At 39.2% G+C, this 18,263-nt stretch overlaps 1 protein-coding gene across 1 annotated transcript in view; it reads right to left on the bottom strand.

Annotated features, from left to right (window-relative positions):
* Positions 1 to 394: 394 nt before the first annotated feature.
* Positions 395 to 18,263, bottom strand: part of LOC140268859 (retinal-specific phospholipid-transporting ATPase ABCA4-like) — a 37,076-nt gene continuing 19,207 nt past the window's right edge. Inside the window, exons 17-47 of the mRNA XM_072363851.1 lie at positions 16,813 to 16,990; positions 16,404 to 16,535; positions 15,959 to 16,098; positions 15,732 to 15,869; positions 15,218 to 15,399; positions 14,938 to 15,043; positions 14,073 to 14,278; positions 13,280 to 13,334; positions 13,002 to 13,061; positions 12,376 to 12,536; positions 12,055 to 12,179; positions 11,709 to 11,807; positions 11,210 to 11,491; positions 11,015 to 11,047; positions 10,831 to 10,936; positions 10,668 to 10,742; positions 10,345 to 10,514; positions 9,642 to 9,819; positions 9,262 to 9,377; positions 8,792 to 8,939; positions 7,087 to 7,210; positions 6,581 to 6,710; positions 6,305 to 6,425; positions 4,867 to 4,929; positions 4,353 to 4,459; positions 3,645 to 3,786; positions 3,277 to 3,411; positions 2,876 to 2,979; positions 2,549 to 2,641; positions 1,975 to 2,224; positions 395 to 1,085 (exon numbers count right to left, since the gene is read on the bottom strand). Of these exons, the coding sequence (XP_072219952.1) occupies positions 978 to 1,085; positions 1,975 to 2,224; positions 2,549 to 2,641; positions 2,876 to 2,979; positions 3,277 to 3,411; positions 3,645 to 3,786; positions 4,353 to 4,459; positions 4,867 to 4,929; positions 6,305 to 6,425; positions 6,581 to 6,710; positions 7,087 to 7,210; positions 8,792 to 8,939; positions 9,262 to 9,377; positions 9,642 to 9,819; positions 10,345 to 10,514; positions 10,668 to 10,742; positions 10,831 to 10,936; positions 11,015 to 11,047; positions 11,210 to 11,491; positions 11,709 to 11,807; positions 12,055 to 12,179; positions 12,376 to 12,536; positions 13,002 to 13,061; positions 13,280 to 13,334; positions 14,073 to 14,278; positions 14,938 to 15,043; positions 15,218 to 15,399; positions 15,732 to 15,869; positions 15,959 to 16,098; positions 16,404 to 16,535; positions 16,813 to 16,990 (4,067 nt within the window). The 3' untranslated portion in view covers positions 395 to 977. The remainder of the gene's footprint in view (positions 1,086 to 1,974; positions 2,225 to 2,548; positions 2,642 to 2,875; positions 2,980 to 3,276; positions 3,412 to 3,644; positions 3,787 to 4,352; positions 4,460 to 4,866; positions 4,930 to 6,304; positions 6,426 to 6,580; positions 6,711 to 7,086; positions 7,211 to 8,791; positions 8,940 to 9,261; positions 9,378 to 9,641; positions 9,820 to 10,344; positions 10,515 to 10,667; positions 10,743 to 10,830; positions 10,937 to 11,014; positions 11,048 to 11,209; positions 11,492 to 11,708; positions 11,808 to 12,054; positions 12,180 to 12,375; positions 12,537 to 13,001; positions 13,062 to 13,279; positions 13,335 to 14,072; positions 14,279 to 14,937; positions 15,044 to 15,217; positions 15,400 to 15,731; positions 15,870 to 15,958; positions 16,099 to 16,403; positions 16,536 to 16,812; positions 16,991 to 18,263) is intronic.

The following is an 18,263-nucleotide window of genomic DNA, read 5'->3' as shown; positions in this document are numbered from 1 at the left end:
CTCAGAGCAGAGTCGCCATTGCCCCAATGCAAAGCTGTCTCTCAGCCATTCCACTGATCTGCAGTCGCTTAGCAGAGTGAAAAGTCTTTCATCATTCTCTGCAAAACCACAGAGTAGTTCTAAAAAAAAGCAAAGGAGGGCTGTAGAAATAGGAAACGCAGCAATTCAAATACAATGTGAAATTATGATCGTTAAATCATCATGTCTGGACTGCACAGTACATGTATGACATGTTTAAAACAACTGTACAAAATAGATTTCTTCTTCATGTACAGCCATATCTATGGAATGGTTTGGTTGTTCTTTTTCTCCTTGAAAATACACAAGAGGAAAATGTATTGCAATTTTGTGCTCACGCTGGGAGACGACATGACATGCAGTGTTTGAAACCCAGGAGATAAAGTAAAACTTTAATGTGCAACAGATAATGACTGAAAAGATCAGAAGCAATAGTAAACATGTTTTGTATTCAGTCTGATAACCATTATTAAATGATGTTTCATTCAAACACAGCAGATAAAATTGAGATGTGTGCATTGATATAGATAAAAACATATAAATAAATAAATCAATCAATGGATAAATAAATCATGTACAGCCTCCAGGGTGCTTTAGTATTCATTACTCATACAATATTTACATATTTATACAACCCATTCAGTCTAAGCAGAAATATCTTGCTGTGTTTACATCAGTCTCTGCAGGTCAGAGTAAAAACTATCTAAAGTCAAAGTAATGAGTCAGGCATGCTTGCGATAATGTTATATCATGTGAAAATAATCCTCGTCTGCACCCAAAGGCTTGTCAAGCTTGGTTGTGGCTGTAAAAATGAACCTTTCTACCAGTAACCTGTGACAGGAGACTGACAACACTATCTCATAAGCAGCATGGCTTATAAAATATTAAAGGAGGCTGTTGAAATGTTGAAAACAGAGTAGCACTTCGACATATGTGTGTCTGAACATTTACAGGGGACTTCATTTTTTCCGCTTCACTGGCGAGATCTTAATGTCCTTTCTCGCGCGTCGGCTTTGCGTGACGTCCTCGTCCTCTCCTGTCTGTTGCTTAGCAAAGTTGACAAACACCTGAACAACACACAAACGCATTCAGCATGAGATAAAAGGGCTTCCTTATGATTGAGAGTCAGATTTAAATGTAAAGCTAATAAAAGTAGTTATGACGTGGGTACACATTGCTTCCATGAGGAATTATAAGTGAAACCTGTGTAGAACCGATGGTGAATCCAGTAAAAGATCTTTAAAGTTTGTGAACTATGAACAATTTTAATTCTGCATAGATATGACATAAAGCACTTAAAGTAGATTAATAGGATTTAATTAAACAAGTGAGGCATGAGAAAAAATGAATACAAGGCAAAATCTATGAGCCTTTGCTTTCAGGTTCCGGTGTGACCTCCAAGCAGCTTAATCTTGTGGCTGTTGATCAGTCTTGCACGTGATTTTGGAGGGATTTCCGCCCAATCCTCTCAACAGAAAAGCTTCAGCTTCACATAAAAGTTTCAGGTCCTTTTACAGCAATTTTATTGGATTTATTTATTTAAAGACAAGTGAAATTTTTTTCAAAACGTGTTTGTGCCTCAGATGTTGAACTGTTGGCTGTGTTCCTGTCCATGTTGTCTACCAAGACAGTCCCCCTGTGTTACCTGCAGATGCTGTGTGTGATGTCATTGATTAAGTTGTTGCAAAGCTACAAACAACCATTCATGAAGATTTCAATTACACCTCTCTCTGTTGCAATGCATGTCTTGACATACATGAATTGTCTATCAACCATTTAATAAATCTTTTTTTTTTACAACTCATAAATGACAATAAGATTACTTTGACTTGGACTCAGTGTTTTCTTCTTAAATATTACATAAATGTAGATCAGTAGGTTGTCATGTTATCCTTGTGCTTTTTAAACACAGTGATATTGTGTTTAATTGTTGTCATTGTTGCATCTTATTCTCACCTGGTCCAGTGTTGTTTGGGAAACAGAGTAGTCTTCGATGCTGAGTCTGTCTTTATTGGCCACCACCAGCTGGAATATCCTGGCAAGGGAGGATGAGGCGATCTCATACTGCAGCGTGTTGTAGTGCTTTTCCCGCTGGACACAGCCAGGGAAGGAGCTCTCCATGAAGCTCTCTACAGGCTCCAGCTCTGGGGACAAGCCAGCTTTTGCTGTCTTGACTTTCATGGTCACCACATAGCCGTCACCAAATCTGGATCAAAGAAATACAATACATAAACATTTTGTATTTTTCTTCATGGGGTAGTTTTAGTGGTGGTAATTAACCATAAATTCGAACCCTTAGCATCATAAATGTATCTTAAGCCTCACAAAACATTTTGCAATTTTAAATGGTTATTTTTTTCTAGACATATATAGTTATAAATGGATTCTCACGGTCCTCTATTGGAACATAAATAATGATGCCATTAATAGCCTGTACTTTAGGGTTGAATTATGCAAGAAAAGAACCAGTTCATAAGTACAACTACAGTGTGAATATGTGTGTATAGGCCTGCTAAACTAAAACTCTTACTTGTATTTGAGATGCTGGATGGTACCCAGACACTTGAAGGTCCCATTGACCATGATGGCCAATCGAGTGCACAGAGCCTCACACTCCTCCATACTGGTGGAAAACAACAATCCATCTTTAGTTGGATGACGTATTGCTCACTGCCGCTATTTCACGCTATTTTCTGTGAGCAATACATCATCATTTCCCAGATATCTGATCAAATCAAGCCAGTACTGATCTGTTCATGATTTCATCAGCAGTTGTTGACAGAACAGTTAACTGTGTTTGTTCAGCTATAGCAGTGAAATGTATGCAGTGGATTAATCTTTTTATCAAATGTTGAACCTGTGAGATGTTAGCACCACAGCCCTGCCGTCCTGAATGACACTCATGATGGCGTTCCACAGGAAGCGCCGAGAGTGAGGGTCCATTCCTGTTGTGGGCTCATCCTAAAAACACACACAACCACAAAGCAAACAAGAAACTTGACTCTCTGAGTACATAATTCCATACGAGTAAAGACCAAGTCCTTATCTCAATCAGCATATGGCAAAAATCACAGATTTATGCCAATTTGAATTGAATTGCACAGTTTCTTGCCAACGCATAAAACATTCAAGCCCTGGCTTGACTGAACCCATATGGCTTCCCATCTGGATCCATAGACCATTTCGTTGATGAATCCCTGCATAAAACCCTGAAACCAAACAATAGGTTCAGAAGCGTGTTGCCATTGGCTAACTCACCAGCAGCACCAGTGCTGGGCAGCCAATCATTGCGATAGCTGTGGAGAGTTTGCGCTTGTTGCCTCCACTGTAAGTTCCTGCGAAGCACCCTGCGTATTCTGTCAGACCCAGCTTCTGGATGCCCCACTCTGCCACCTGCAGCAGGAAGAGGAGCTGTGTTTAGTGGCTGCTTCAACGCACAGTTGACTGAAACCTCCATGAAAGAATATGTTGAAATTTAATGAAAGGGGCAAAACAAGCTTTAGTTAACAGAGAAATTTGCAACAAAAAAAAAAACCAGTATGAACAACAGAGATATATCTTTGTCATTTGTGTAGCAGAGCATCTTCTGACAGTTTAATTTGTAAAGCAGCTGGAGTTCTACTCACTCTGGGGATCTCCGACTCAGGTACCCCTCTGAGACGAGCATAAAGGTAGAGATGCTCCCTGCCAGTAAGAAGCTCATCGATGGCATCAAACTGCGGGCAGTAGCCCATGTTCTGGTGCACATCGAGGATCTCTGTCAGGATGCTACAAAATAAGATACAAAATGCTACTCAATGCAAAAATAAAGAAAAGAAAATACCAAACATTTCGGAATGGCATTACAACTACATAGTGATTATTTTAGCAATGTTTTCAGAGCTGTGGGCAATGTGATTGCCATGATCAAAGAAAAAAGATTTGAAACTGAGGATGTGTTCCCAATGCAGTTCTCTGGAGATATTCTGAGGGAAAACTTCTATATTCTAAGTTTGTTGCCATAAAAGATTCCCCAAAACAAAATGGGACTTTAAAAACAAGTTGTCTCTTAATCCCTGTTTGGTTCATTTTTTTTTTCTGTTTAGAGACACATTGTTATTTTAACATCAACCCAGATTAACACAGATTATGTCAGACCAACCTTCCTGTGTTTAAACTGCCTAACTCACTTAGCTGTTGTCAGCAGTCACCCACTTGGAAAAGCTTGCAGGATAAGCCAGGAGCAATGATCATCTTTTTTACTACCATTGGTTGCAGCCCTCAGCTGAGTTTGTGTTGTCTTACAAGGACAGTTTTCATTTCCTCTTTCTTTTTTTGGACTGAGCTCCACATACCTGTAACCAGCCACAATGGCCTCTCCAGAGCTAACATCGGTGTCACCCGTCAACATTTTGAAGGTTGTCGTCTTTCCAGCCCCATTAACTCCCAGAAGACCGAAGCACTAACAAGAAAAAGAATAACCATGCCATCAATACAAGGACACCAAAAGCTGAAAAAGATACACTGCCACTTATTCACCTTTACAAAGAATAAAAACTAATATCATTATGAAACTCTAACGTTCCATCTTGCTTGACAAAACTGACCAAAAACATCCATGTGCGTGCATTATTTTGAATGTATTATCAGAAGAGATATGGGACTATAAACAAAGAAATTCAACTAGGTCTCCTGGATAAAACAATACCAGAGATAGATATAGATTTGCACGTCATACAGCATCTCTGTTACTCATGCCGGAAGCTAAATCAGTATATATGTTTACTTGAACAAAGACAGACAGACAGAACTTGTGGTAAACAGAAAGAAAGAAGTAGATCTCGGTATAAATGAACTCAGTGACTTTACCTCTCCTGCAGGGACTCCCACACAAATCCGGTCCACAGCTGCCCTCTTTCTGCCCACATAGGTCTGTGCAGAGAAGACAAGGAAACAATGACAACTCACTCTGTTGGACTTATACCTCTGAAGTAATATCATATGTTAAAAGGAATCTATGCAATATAAACATGGTCATTTTCGTCATTATCTTTTATGTGATATTAGGGATCATATGAAAGTTATTGTAGTGAAAAGGAAAAAAGCTAATTATGTTATTTTTCTTTGAAATCCATGTTCAGTACGTAGTTATTGATATTTACTTCGAATCCGCCTCTTTAGATTTATGACAACAGAAGTAAAAGCAAAGCTTCAGGAGTGCAGTACATTAGCAGCAGAATGAACATCATAAAGAGAAAGCACTCCCTCTGCACTCTCAAAATAACAGAACAACTATTATTTTCACACAATCCCATATTTTAAAGACTGTAATAATGCTACAACAAACACTTATAAGCAGCTTTTCATAGGATTATTCATTTCACCCAAAGAGAAAATAAAACAACCTTCTAAATATTTAATAATTTCAATTTCTTCAATTTCTGCTTGACAGGACTGAAACAGGACTGTTAGTGTCTTTGTTGTTGTTACTGTGTATTAATGAGTCAATTTTTTTGCTATATCCTAAAATCATTGTATATCTTTTGCGTACTCTTTTGTATCTGGCAGTTATCCCACTGAGGTTGTGTGGATGTACCCGGGGATACTTATGCAGTGTTTTTCAATATTTCATTTGGTTGAAAAATTTTATTGAAAATCAAGCAGAATTTGAAATGTACAAGGACTTGAATTATATTGCAGAATGGCCTGAAGGAACGCCAGAAGCTTACACAGATCTGCCATAACATTATGACCAACTGCCTAAAACTGTATGCCCACATTGTGTTGCCTGTTTTGCCAGTTACTGGGACAATAACAGTAGACCATTTGAGTCCTGTGGGCTACGAGTTGGGGCATCTGTGTGATGTGCTTGTTTTCTGTGGAATGTGGCATGAGGAGGGACATCTGTGTTTGTTGCTGCATCCGGCTGGAATCGGACTGGAATATGGGGCGTTTGGGGGCAGGATTCTTTGTAATGTTTTTCAAAACAAATATTTGGATTTCTAATGTTTTCTGAACATTCTTGTGGAGTGCATCATCCTGCTGGTGGAGGCTGCTGCCATAAGGGAGTGCTGCAGCCATGACAGTGAGCCACAGCACATCCACATTGACATAAATACCAGGACTCAAGTGTTCCCAGCAGAACGTTGCATTGTAATGTGATGATCAGTGTTCTGCGCTTCACCTGTCTAAGGTTTTAATGATGAGGCTGAATAGTGCATATTGAATACGCTGTTACATTTATAGTATAACATGAAATGTACATATCACTATGCTGTCACAGGCATGTTTTTTAGTTTTTTTTTACCTTGGAGAGATCCCTGATCTGTAGGATGTCTGTCTTGCTCCCTCCATCATAAATCCTCTGCCTCTCTGCTGCCACATCATCATCCTCATGTTTTATTGGAGTCTTCTTATAGTCTGATAACCTGAGTAATAACAGAAAAATATATAAGGGGAAGCTTACAGTACGACAGAGATATACCTTACCCGGAATCAGCTTTCTGATTGTGTGTAAAAGTACTTTTCTTGATTATATTGCTGTTTATGTGAAGGTTTAGTTAGTCCTTAGCCAGGCCCTTACCAGTGGTCCAAGAAGAACCGGTACTGGATCAGAAGATTGATTATAAAGTACACAAGGCCTTCCACTGTCATGAAGGCAATATTTTTTCCCACAAAGTCCCACTGGAAAGGGTCCGTTGTGTACTCTTCACCTAGAAACAGAGACAAGGTGTGTACTAAAAATGAAGCAGTTTTTCAGTGGTTTAAAAACAGAACTCAAACAGTATACCTCATTTCTGTGTAGATTCTCAGTGATCCAGGTCAGGGTAACCCTAAGTGCGTCAATAGAAGGCAATCTGACATTTTCTTTCTTTCTCTCTTAAAGAACCTTGAAGCTTTCATAAAGAAGTCCAATTACCTTTTATTCAAGCACTTAATACCTGTACAAACATGTTTTTTCGATTGGAGCTGACGTAAGTCATTTGTTAATAGAAGCTTTGTGAAATTTGATCATTCCTTTTCACTGGAAAATGTGCGCAACACAGAAATTTTAACATGTGAGACGGTGAAAGGGTACACAGCACTCACCGAACCTGGCATACACGTCAGAAACAGCCTGTTTCATGGCCATGTCAATCAGTCCTCGCCCCAGGCAGAAGTGAGGGAACACCAGCAGGCATTTCTTCAGCCACTCATTGAACATTAGCAAAGACTGCAAACACAAAAGCACATCCGAATTACATTTCCCTGCTAAAAAGAAAATACATAAACGCTCATAAATATCAGACTTAATCTGATCATGAGGGTTTTGTAAGAAACACCTTGGCTAAACTGTGCTTAATGTTTCACATTAACTGACACAATTTAATATTTAGGATTTAGGCATGAATATGTAATATAAGATTTTTTGAGCCACACCTCAAGTTCCATCGTATACCACTGGTGAAAATGTATTTTCTTTCTTTAATTACACATTTTGATGGGAAATGTCGCTGTTTGTGTACAAAGGAAAAAAAAACAAAAAACGAAATACTGAAACTTTGGAAGGAATGATGGCCACCTTGGCCATAATGAGAGCGGCATCTGTGCCATTTCCCTCAACTCCTGTTTTATCCAACTCCTCTTTTTCTACACTTGACAAATAACTTCAAGCAGTTGTTGTCTTTGTCTTCCATATGCAGAACTACTTATTCTTCACAAGTACCTTCCATGTTTATACTATACGACCGACTGTCCTCCATGTTCCTCCCTCGACATGATTCAACATCTCACCAGACTCCATGCTTATCAAACAGCCTCTGTGTGCATCTAATATACAATACATATGGTGTTGTGTAGTTTTTGGTCAGATAGGCCTTTTTCAAGGACAACGCTTTTATATGTTACAGTCGAAAAGCCACAACTGTACATAGTAACGTTAATGATAAAATCCATTTAGCTTCCTCACTGTCAGGTCAAGGTATCATGCACTCACTGTTACACTATCCCGAAATACCACAAAGTCTTTGTTAATGTGTTTATCTGGCCAGTCAACTCCTGCTTCGAGAAACCTGCACTGTCTATTTTTACACACACTACAACAAAATCTTGAGAGCAAACTTGATTTTTATCTCCAACTCATGGCCCATCTTGACATTTCCCAACTTATTACACACTCATCTGGCCTGAAGCACCCAAAGCACACTTAAGAACACACTTACACAATGTTTTTTTCCTTTTTTTGACTAGTTCAACACAGCCAAATATTCAGAAAACAGTACTTTTTGCACTTGCAGTCAAAAGGGAGCAACATTTTTTTTTATTTTAATCCGGCCACACTGTCACAAAATACTGATTTCTAATTATTTTAAGCTGAACTGTTTCATATTTACAATGAAAGGTTTATTCAAAACGGTGAATAAAAGCATTCAGTGCACTCAGCTTCATAAAGTGACAACATGTCAGTGTTGCTATCGATTGTTGTGCTGTTCTCAAGAGGTCCAAAACATCATTTCAAAATGTTAGAAATAAAAATCTAAGATATGAATTTGTTGATGCACTTGATGGTGTGTCTGTTGCCCCATGCTTTGTTTAGAAAATTCAGCAGCGTATTGAAATAGTAGTGACATAAGGAAGTACAACGGTAAGCTTGGTAGGATGTACAATACTGCACTCTCTTAATAGAATGAATTAAATGCATTTTAAATAATTGGCATTTATACTTAAAGACCGGAACATTTAGAGTCAGTAGAACTGAACAGAGATCAGTCGACTTGGTAATTATTTTCCTCTGAAAACTTTTAATTGTCCTTACCCGATTGTTTTCAAAAAGTTCCAAAATGAAGGTTATGGCGCTGCTGTTGATGCCGATAAACAGGTTGATGCAGGACAGGGACACATATGCAGTGCTTGGGATGTTGAATATGTAGGACATGGGATACATCATTGGCGTCACTGACCACCTGAAGGGCAGGACACAAAAATACGTACTCAATCACCAGGATATTAATCTGCATGCTTAACTTAGTTCCCTGCCTTTTGTAACTTCTATGGATTTTATCATTTCTATCTGAATTCTCTTGGTGGTGGAATGCTTATTTACTTGCCATCTCATTCATAACACATATTTGTCTTAGATGTGAGACATCCTGCTAAGGCCATCCATTAAGGCACAATTTGCATTCAATATCTTATCCTTATCTTTTTTTAGTCTGTATTATTGTTATTACACTTTTATTAACAACTCTTCAAAATGTAAATCAAAACTAAAAGGTAGCAACCTACCCATATAGGAGAAGCAGTGCTATCAGTGCTGGCAGGTTGGCTTGTGATGTGTAACACTTTTTGTCAAAAGCAATGAAAATGCCAACCACCATTGCAGTGCTGAGTGAGTAGTTCATCTGAGGGAACAAACATTAAGAGTGAACAATGACAACAATAAATCAAGGAAATATATAAATATAAGTCCTACAAAGCAAGACACTTCAGGGTTCAATAAAAAAGACCCAGTTGAAGTAACATATATCAGCTTACAAAACACGGCATCAGCCCATAAAGATCTTTACTTTAATATTCAAAAACTTCAAATCTTGTATTAAAAATTCATGCAAATGAGTAGCATGTTTTTGTGTATCTTCTTCTGACACTAACCGCTCCTCACTTACCATGTCCCAGAAGAAGTTGGCCACCCAGTAAACTAAAGGACTGACCCCACTGACAAACTGCAGGTGCTTGGCTTTGGTTACTCGCTCCTGAATGAGGTAGAGGACAAAGCTGGCAGGGATGAAGGACATGGCGAAAATAACACAGATTGCCACCACCGCGTCCACAGAAGTGGTCAGCCTGAGGGGAGAAGCAGACAATGGCAGTACTCTGTATATTGGTTTGGGTATTTTAATGTCACAAGGCGAAAGATAGCATTGTTTTTTAAGAAGTGTTGTCATGCAAACTCACACCAACATGAAATTTACTTAGAAATACGGCTAAATCTTACTGGTGGGAAAAGAAAATGATCCATGCTTTGTCAGAAAGCCAGATTTTACATCAAGTTAAATTATTTAAAGCTTTAATAATCTGTGCAATGAACAACATCTATACAGTTTTCTCAATATGCAGGCATTCTAGAAAAATAACTTAACCTACCCAGAGAAAATTAAGTTAACACTAAATAGAATAAATATAGACTGATTGATTTCTATATATTTCTTTTAAAGAGCTAAACTACTGTGACAATAAAATAATACAATTCTTGCATGCAACTAGCAACTCTTGTGAGTATAAAGTGTTTTGTGTCGTTTCATACATTTTCATGTATGAACAAAAGTTTGAAATAGAAAATAAGTGTCTGGATTTAAAGGTATCACTTACACAGTGACTTCTGAAAGCTGCTCTTTGGTGAGGTTCAGTGGATGGTTGATGGCGGTGATGCCATACTCAACAGGTTTGGCAGATGAGGGAAGGAAGGCTCTCAGAATGGCATTATTGGCCACATTCATGAAGGCTACCATTGCATGCCAGCCTTTGTTATTATACCATACCTGACAGAAGAGTGGAGTTAATTAAAAAATTTTCAAAACTGCCAGACTTGATCATTACTGATGATTTACATTTCAGAGGGTGAAAGCAGATCTTCCTTAAGTGCAATCTGAATTATTTCAAAGTGAATCTGTTCAATCAACCAAATATCTCACCTTTACATTGAATTCACTCTCCATGTATCTCAAAAACGTACCAATGTCCCTTAGTGCAAGTCTGCAGTAGTGACCCTGTGAACAAGAATGCACATTATAAGCTGAGTGGATGGTTTCTACAATCTACTTTTCTGTCTGCAATAAACAACTGATTAAGAATTACTCCGGTTATGTTGAGCGTTCGTCCAAGTTGCTGAAAAACATTCTGGATGTCTTTGGGGCTCACATCCAGAATGGGAAGTTGTCCTCCTACTGAGAGGCCTCCGTATCTGATGATAGAAAAGATTTATAGTCAGTATCCCAAGCCAGAAACTAAGACAAACATAGGCTTGCGGAAATAAAATTACCTTTGTTCATTCACCCAGTATTTGCTCTTCAAACTGTAAAATAGAATTCAGAGATCATTTAAATATATATCAATGAGTCAGCGCATGCTTCAGATATTCTTTAAACGTAAAGTAATGTTTGTGTCATCGTCATCTCCAGAGTTTTGCAAACATTAGTCATTTTAACTTCTTCTTGTCAACTCCATTCAGACCTACCTGGTTCTGATGAGACTGGGATAGGTTTTGACCAAGTAGTCAGAAATGTTCGCGTCTGTCAGATCCAACATGGTGTCTCCTGTGGCCTCCACTCGTTGGCGAGGTGGAAGGCCTCCTGCACCAACAGGACAGATTGGCATCATAGTCAGTTTCTTACTGGTGCTGCACTGGCAGGCAGGTGATGGGTTTCGCTGGCTCCACTCTGGACTCTTTAAGATGTTCATGACCACAGGGGAAACATAAGGCTGCTCCCACTCTGGGGCGCTGTAATTGCAGGGCATCCTGAGGGGACAGGAGTAGAGGTTGAGCAAAGCACTCAGGAGAAGAAATATGTATAAACTTATAACAATAAATGTTTTTATTTGATATGTTATGTTTAGACAATCTGACAATTTCTGAATTCTCATGGCATGAGGCCTGAGACATGAGACTGGGGTGTTCTAAGAAGCAACAACTGTGAGAGAACTTTTATTCCATGTCTTGTCTTAATAATACTCACTCAAGCGGTTCTCCCAGCATGCATCGTGTTCCCAGGCCCGGTGGGTTCAAAAAGCGGTCAGTGAAGTGTTTCATTTTGGAGTCATATGGTCGTTCATTGCTTAAGGTGGTGGAAAAAAATACATCAACAAAATTATTTTCATGATACCGAGTGGAGAAAGATAAGCAGAATCAAACAAATCAATCCCTTAAATGTGTCTGGGAATTTATCTAAAGCCTTTGTTAAAGATTATTTCTGTATGTAAACCTAATCTAAAGGGCACCTAGCTCTATGTCCATCTGTGGATGATGACACTTATCTAAATCTGCCGGGCAATAGCTTCAGAATATGGGTACTGAGGTCCAACCTGATGAAGGTGAACTGTTGTCCGTACATCCAGGGGGTCAGAGTCAGACTGGGATACTCTCCAAATGGGGGGACAATCATGGTGAAGATCAGAGATATGAGGACAAAACTAGCAGGAAGGACGATCTGAAATCATATAGTCACATGTCAGAAGGACAAAAAGGAAATGTTTTGATATAGCATTCACATATGCAGATTCATTCAATCAAATTTTCCTCAAAAAAAGGGAAAAGAGCTTCTTCTATTTTTATCATCAGGGATTTTCTTCTCCTTGTCTGTCAAAATTATCACATGACACCATGGGCCAAATCAAATCCATTACCTGTGCCAGGAAGTCCTTCTGGCTTCTTATGGCGTGATGGAATCTCTTCACCAGCAGAGCATGGAACTGCTTCAGGATCAGGGTGTTACCTTTCACCTGCCGCGAGCCCTTTCCTGCGCTGCTGTCAGATGCACGGTAAGTGCCATTCACATCATTCTTTTCTATGGTCAACAAGAGAACATACAGTAAGCGCTACACTTGAGATGTCTTTGGAAGAAAAAACATTTTCCAGCCAAGAGTTACTGATTGACTTTTGATCAACGCTACTGCAGAGATCCCCTGCAAGCCAAGGCACATAGATTTACATCATCTTTCCTGTCTGAGCGCTATGTAAGTAGGCATGTGAGTAAATGTATGATGCTGAAAAAGGGCATGTAAGTAGCAATAACAAATGCTATATACTGCCTGCTTTCTTCTTTATTTTACCTGCTGAACCTCCTAGACCTGGGTCACTTGAAACTCAAATAAACTAGGTTTAAAGCACTTGTTAAAATCAAATGCCTTCATGTCCCTCTATGACAAACTCCACATGAATGTGGAAATATAAAATCTAACTCATGACAGACATATATTTCTTCTAGTCAACCCAGGTTTTTATGGTAGAGTTCTGTCAAGTGCCTGTTGACCTTCATCTCCTTCTACACCAACTTTGGAGCCATTTTTTCTTCCTTGTAACATCCACTGTTCTAGAGGTGGGAGAAAACACAGACACAAACCACATCACAAGCACAATTTATAGCTTCAACTACTGTTCAAGTCACAGGTATAACTCAGCCAGGGGATTCATAAAGAGTGACAGCATAATAAATACAGATGTGGGGCGAATGGATTAACAACACGTTAGATAGACCGGCCAACGGATCAGGAATTGAGTGCCGAGTAGAGCATCAGTGGTGGCATTTACCAGCTGTGGTGGCATTATTCGCTGCCTCTCCATCTGCGGTGACCTTTATGAATATCTGGAAAGAAAAGAGATCCTCCTTAAACTTTCAAAACTTTTAGTGCATAAGATATACGTTATTTCTTTAAATCCTGAAATAATAGAACTTTGTCATTTCAGAACAACAGAGACACACAATATTTCCACTACTGTGAATATCCAAATGAGAAAAAAGATGATTTATTTAATTTCTCAAAGTTTAAAAATCACAATAAGGAAAAAAAGAGCAAAAGTTAGGTTGGTTAAGCTATCATAGCTTATGAACACTTAAAAACAGCCAGTAGAACAGTCTTATTAGTTTATGTTCTTCCTGCAACTTTGATTATCTATTTCTCTTTACACATTTTCATGCCCAAAATTAGGCCTGTCCACAGATTTTGGATAATTTTAGATCGTAGGCTGTGAAAGCCACCTTAGAACACACCAACGAGTTGATTTTGGATTTTTAAGTGTTTAGGAAAACTATCCTGTTATATATATACATACATATATAACTATCAGTCAACTGCACATGCTTCCAAGCCAATATGACAGGCTTGTTTGAATATTTCTTTTCAACATCTGATACAGCTGAATTTTGTGGTGCAACTGCAGAAAATGTTTTCTTCTGATAACTTTTCCAGCCTGGATCTACTTTATAAAGTTGTCACTACACAGTAGAACAGCATACTCAAGTGTCTAATCTTCTGCAACAGCATCTAATACCACAGAAGTTATTGATAAGGTCATCAAACCTTGACCTTGTCAACGTCCCTACCTCCTCTAGTGATGTATCGGAGATGCCAAAGCTGCTCAGTCCCATATCACTAAGTGTTTCCTCCAGCTCCCTGAACAGACTAGCATAGGCCTGATGTTTGAACCCTTTGTTGGGGAGCAGATAGGTCAACTCCTGTCCAATCGTCTCAATCAGCTTGGCATCAGGGACGTGGTGGTGGATGAGACTTGTGATGCTGTCTACATCCCCTGGGAAGAAGACAGAATGTTACACTTAGAGGAGCAACTGAAGAGCAAAATGATCCCAAAATATCAGTAACAGATATCATTAAGCAGACCGAAAGAGGAGAAACTGGTGCAATGCAAAATGCAAAAGAAATTTTGAAAAAAAACAAACAGCATTAATTGAGCACTGAAATTCATGTGCAAATTTGTGTTGGAACAAGTATGTGGTGCTGCATCTTAAACAATGTGTCCTCAGGCAGAACAGAGGGAAAAGCCCGGTGGGTCAATATCACCACTAAATTACTAATGTTAGAAAAATAGCATGTTTTTTACAGTTTAGAAAAGTGGGCCAGTGACATGAATCCAACAAGTACAAGCTAACACTGTGGCGCAGACACACACATAAGCTGACAGGTGTCAGATTAAAGGAAAAACTTGAACTTGAACAGTTATTACACATCCCTCAGAGTCCACAAGATTGATGAGGCCAAACACCTGTTGCCCTAAAGACGGGGTAGTTGTCATCCTGGACAGGACTGCAGCCATCAGGATGATAATGTTTCTGATCACTCAGAACAACTTTATATTAATTAGCAGACAAACTGTCCTCTAAGGTGACAAGTGAAGTTTAATCAAACAAGGAAAACACCCCCCACAGTCTAACATATAAAGTATACTCTCACCTTCTAGAACTCTGTCTGGCTGCTGGAACTGATTCTGAGACTGATCTTTGTATCCGGTACACATGGAGCAGGTGCAAGAGCAGTCTGAGGCACAGTCGCATTCATTCTGAAAGAAATACAGAAATAACAATGCAAAAAATAAAGTATTTCCTCACTGAAAAGGGAGAAAATCAATATTCTGCACTGTCTCTACGTCAGGAACTATTTCAGTTTCTACTGCAGAAACAGGCGGCAACAAGACACCTTGCAGCATGTTGATTTAGAACGAGTTCAAGCTCACCTCCCGCTTCTTGAGATCCTTAATGCGACGTACGAGTGTTAGATAGAAACCAACTCCGAAACAGTTCTTAAGGAAAAGGGGGGACCCGCAGCAGTACAGTTGTCCCTTGGAGATGATGGCGATGCGGTCGCTCAGCAGGTCAGCCTCGTCCATGTGATGAGTGGAAAGAATGACTGTGCGGCCTGCACAAAGAGCACACTTGTAACAAAAGTGAGCAAGTAGCAGAAGTTACCACCGCTTCCAAGCGCTAGTACCAACAGATATTGGTTTTATAGCTGCTTTTTTTCCTCCTTTGTGGTAACTGTGTAGTTGCATTTTTCCATTTGATCACTTCACTACTTAATTCAAGTGCCTTAGGAGCAAAAAAATGTGTTTCATCCTCAACTGTCTGTTATGGAACAGGACATTTTGGATTCTAGACAGAACTTAGAGCCCATATATTTGAATAAAGATCTCAAAGGGGAAAGTGTGGACCCAAATGCTTTAAATGTGACTTTGTACCAGTGATTTTTACCACTTCTGTATTTGAGGAGGAGATCCCATATGGATCTTCTGGAGTAAGGGTCCACTCCAGAGGTTGGCTCATCCAGAATGACTACCTTTGACCCTCCAACAAATGCCATGGCAACTGACAGCTTCCTCTGCATACCACCTGTGAAGCGCATATGATTTATGTTGAAAATTAATAATAAATTACCCTGTACTCCATCTTACACAAATAGGAATAAACGAGTGGTCAACCTGAGAGGTTCTGAGCCTCATCGTCTCTCTTATGAGGCAGTCCCAGGTCCACCAGCATGTCCTCGACCTCCCTCTTTGCCTCTTCTTGAGTGCGACCCTTCAGCAGTGAGTAGAACAGGATGTGTTCCTCCACTGTGAGACTAGAACACAAACAGGGCATCAGGAATAAAGACGACTATGTAAGTAGAGTGAAAACATGCGATTTCGATTGTTTCAAAAGCTGTTGATTGCGATTTGTGGGGGAACCACACCGGTTTCCAACAATCTCTCACTTTATCAGAGCATTGTAAATTCATGATTACAATCAAACTATAATCAGCTCGTATAATTTCTCTTTTCTTTTTGCAAAATTTCCCTCCCTGCATTATTCTTTTTTGCTGTTTTTCAAAGCATCTGCGGATGTGGGCAATTTTTCAGTATCACTTAACAGACTTAAGCAGCTCACTGATTAAAGAGGATGTTATACTGAGGGCACATCCCCATGGAAGTGCGGATGATGTCTATGTCAGTTCTAATGTCTCTTCCATTGATGTAGGCTGTGCCAGATGTAGGAGGATAAAGACCCGTCAGGATGGACCTAAAAAACACAAAACGGATGCAGCATCAGTGCCACGTAGTCAAAGATTTTTGCCGCGACATTCAGTTTGAAACTGAGATTAAGAAATAGGCTTCTTATGAAGAATTTATAACACCTGATATCAAGAGGTTGTAACAAACGACATCAAATTCATACCAACTTCATTTGAGAAGATTTTAAAACCTTTTAAACTCTTTCATTTGGGATTTTTAAAAAACAAAGCTTCACTTGACAAACATAACTAATTCATAGCCTTTCAAATCTCATCCAAGCTCACATTGTTGTGGTTTTTCCTGCCCCGTTGTGCCCTAAGAAGGATGTGATCTGTCCCTCGTAGAAATTGATGTTGAGGCAGTTGACAGCAGGACGAATGCTTCCATCATACACCTTCACCATGTCTTGAATCTCCACTCCCAGCATCAGGTCCACAGGGTCAGGCTCAAAGAACAACTGAGCTGGATTTTAATAGAACAGAGAGAAAACTTGATCTCGTGAAAGGTAAAAGATGCTTTAGCCTACCAAGTCATGGGTTTTTCACCTATCAAGAATATCCCACATCAGTAAATAACACATCAAAGGCATGGTACAACTGATGGAGGCTGATGGAGGATAACTGTGATGAACTATGTTGAATAATCTAGAAACACCAGTTCTAGTTTATGTTTTGCTTTGAAATATTTATGGAGTAATGTGTATCACTTTTCAGTCACAGTGACTTTGGACAAAACCACAACATTTTTCAGCTGACCTCAAAGGCAGGGTCAGCTCTGTATACATGAGTGTCACTGACTGAGTTATAATATTACATGACTGGTCAGCCAGCCGAGTGATGGAACTTTCCCATTTTCTGTTTTCCTTCTAAATGTTTTCATGCAATCTCTGCCTGGGAGCCAGTGCACAAGGTGAATGGAAATTCGATCTTAGCACACATACACACACAGATCACACAAATGGAGAGAGCTAAATGTTCAAAAGGTTCCTCTACACAAAGCCGATGCTCCAATCTTTTGTATGCAAAAGCCAAAAGTTATTCTAGAGAGAGTGCATCACATGCATGCAGAGAAATGCCACGTGTTCTGCTTCCTGCATCACGTTTATCTTTCCTACAAGGCATGTTACGTATGTTAAAACAGCCTAGAAGCCATAAAATTAATCAATACACAAATATACCAGCAGGTGTGCTCACAAATCCTGTCTATAATGGTCAGAGCAACATTAGAACTGCTTTTCAAAAGTTCTGTTTCAGAATGCTGAAAGCTTTAGTGATTCAGGGCCTGCAGGCAAATCATATTTTGCTTTCTTTGCCGCTTTGTCAACTGGTATATTGGTACTGACAGAGGTAGAAGAAAAACAGTTATTTATTAGATACCATGCTAAAAAAATACTTTTTATGGACTGCAGCATTAATTTATTTTCACTCAGAGACAAAAGGTAAGAGAAGTATCACTATGTATTAGCTTTGCATCTGTTTAAGGTGGAGCTTTTAATTCTCATACAATGCTGGGCAATTTCATGAATATCAATTAGTCTTTTTTTCTTTTGATATGTTTTGTGAGTGAAATCTTTAAAGGAAAAGGAAAGTTATTTTTATTTCAGTTTCTCTCTTTTACAAAAGTTCCCATGTTTAGGTCTGACTGTGCATCAAAATACTGAACTGGCACACAATATTTGTAGGAGAATGTTACGATTTCCATTGCCTAACAAAGATCTGGAACACTAAGCCAAACA

The sequence above is a fragment of the Leuresthes tenuis genome, unplaced genomic scaffold (genome assembly GCF_036924035.1).
Source record: "Leuresthes tenuis unplaced genomic scaffold, fLeuTen1.0.hap1 SCAF_14, whole genome shotgun sequence".
Lineage (NCBI taxonomy): Eukaryota > Metazoa > Chordata > Actinopteri > Atheriniformes > Atherinopsidae > Leuresthes > Leuresthes tenuis.
The sequence above is the reverse complement of the archived record's forward strand: the minus strand, read 5'-3'. Positions and strand labels throughout refer to the sequence as shown.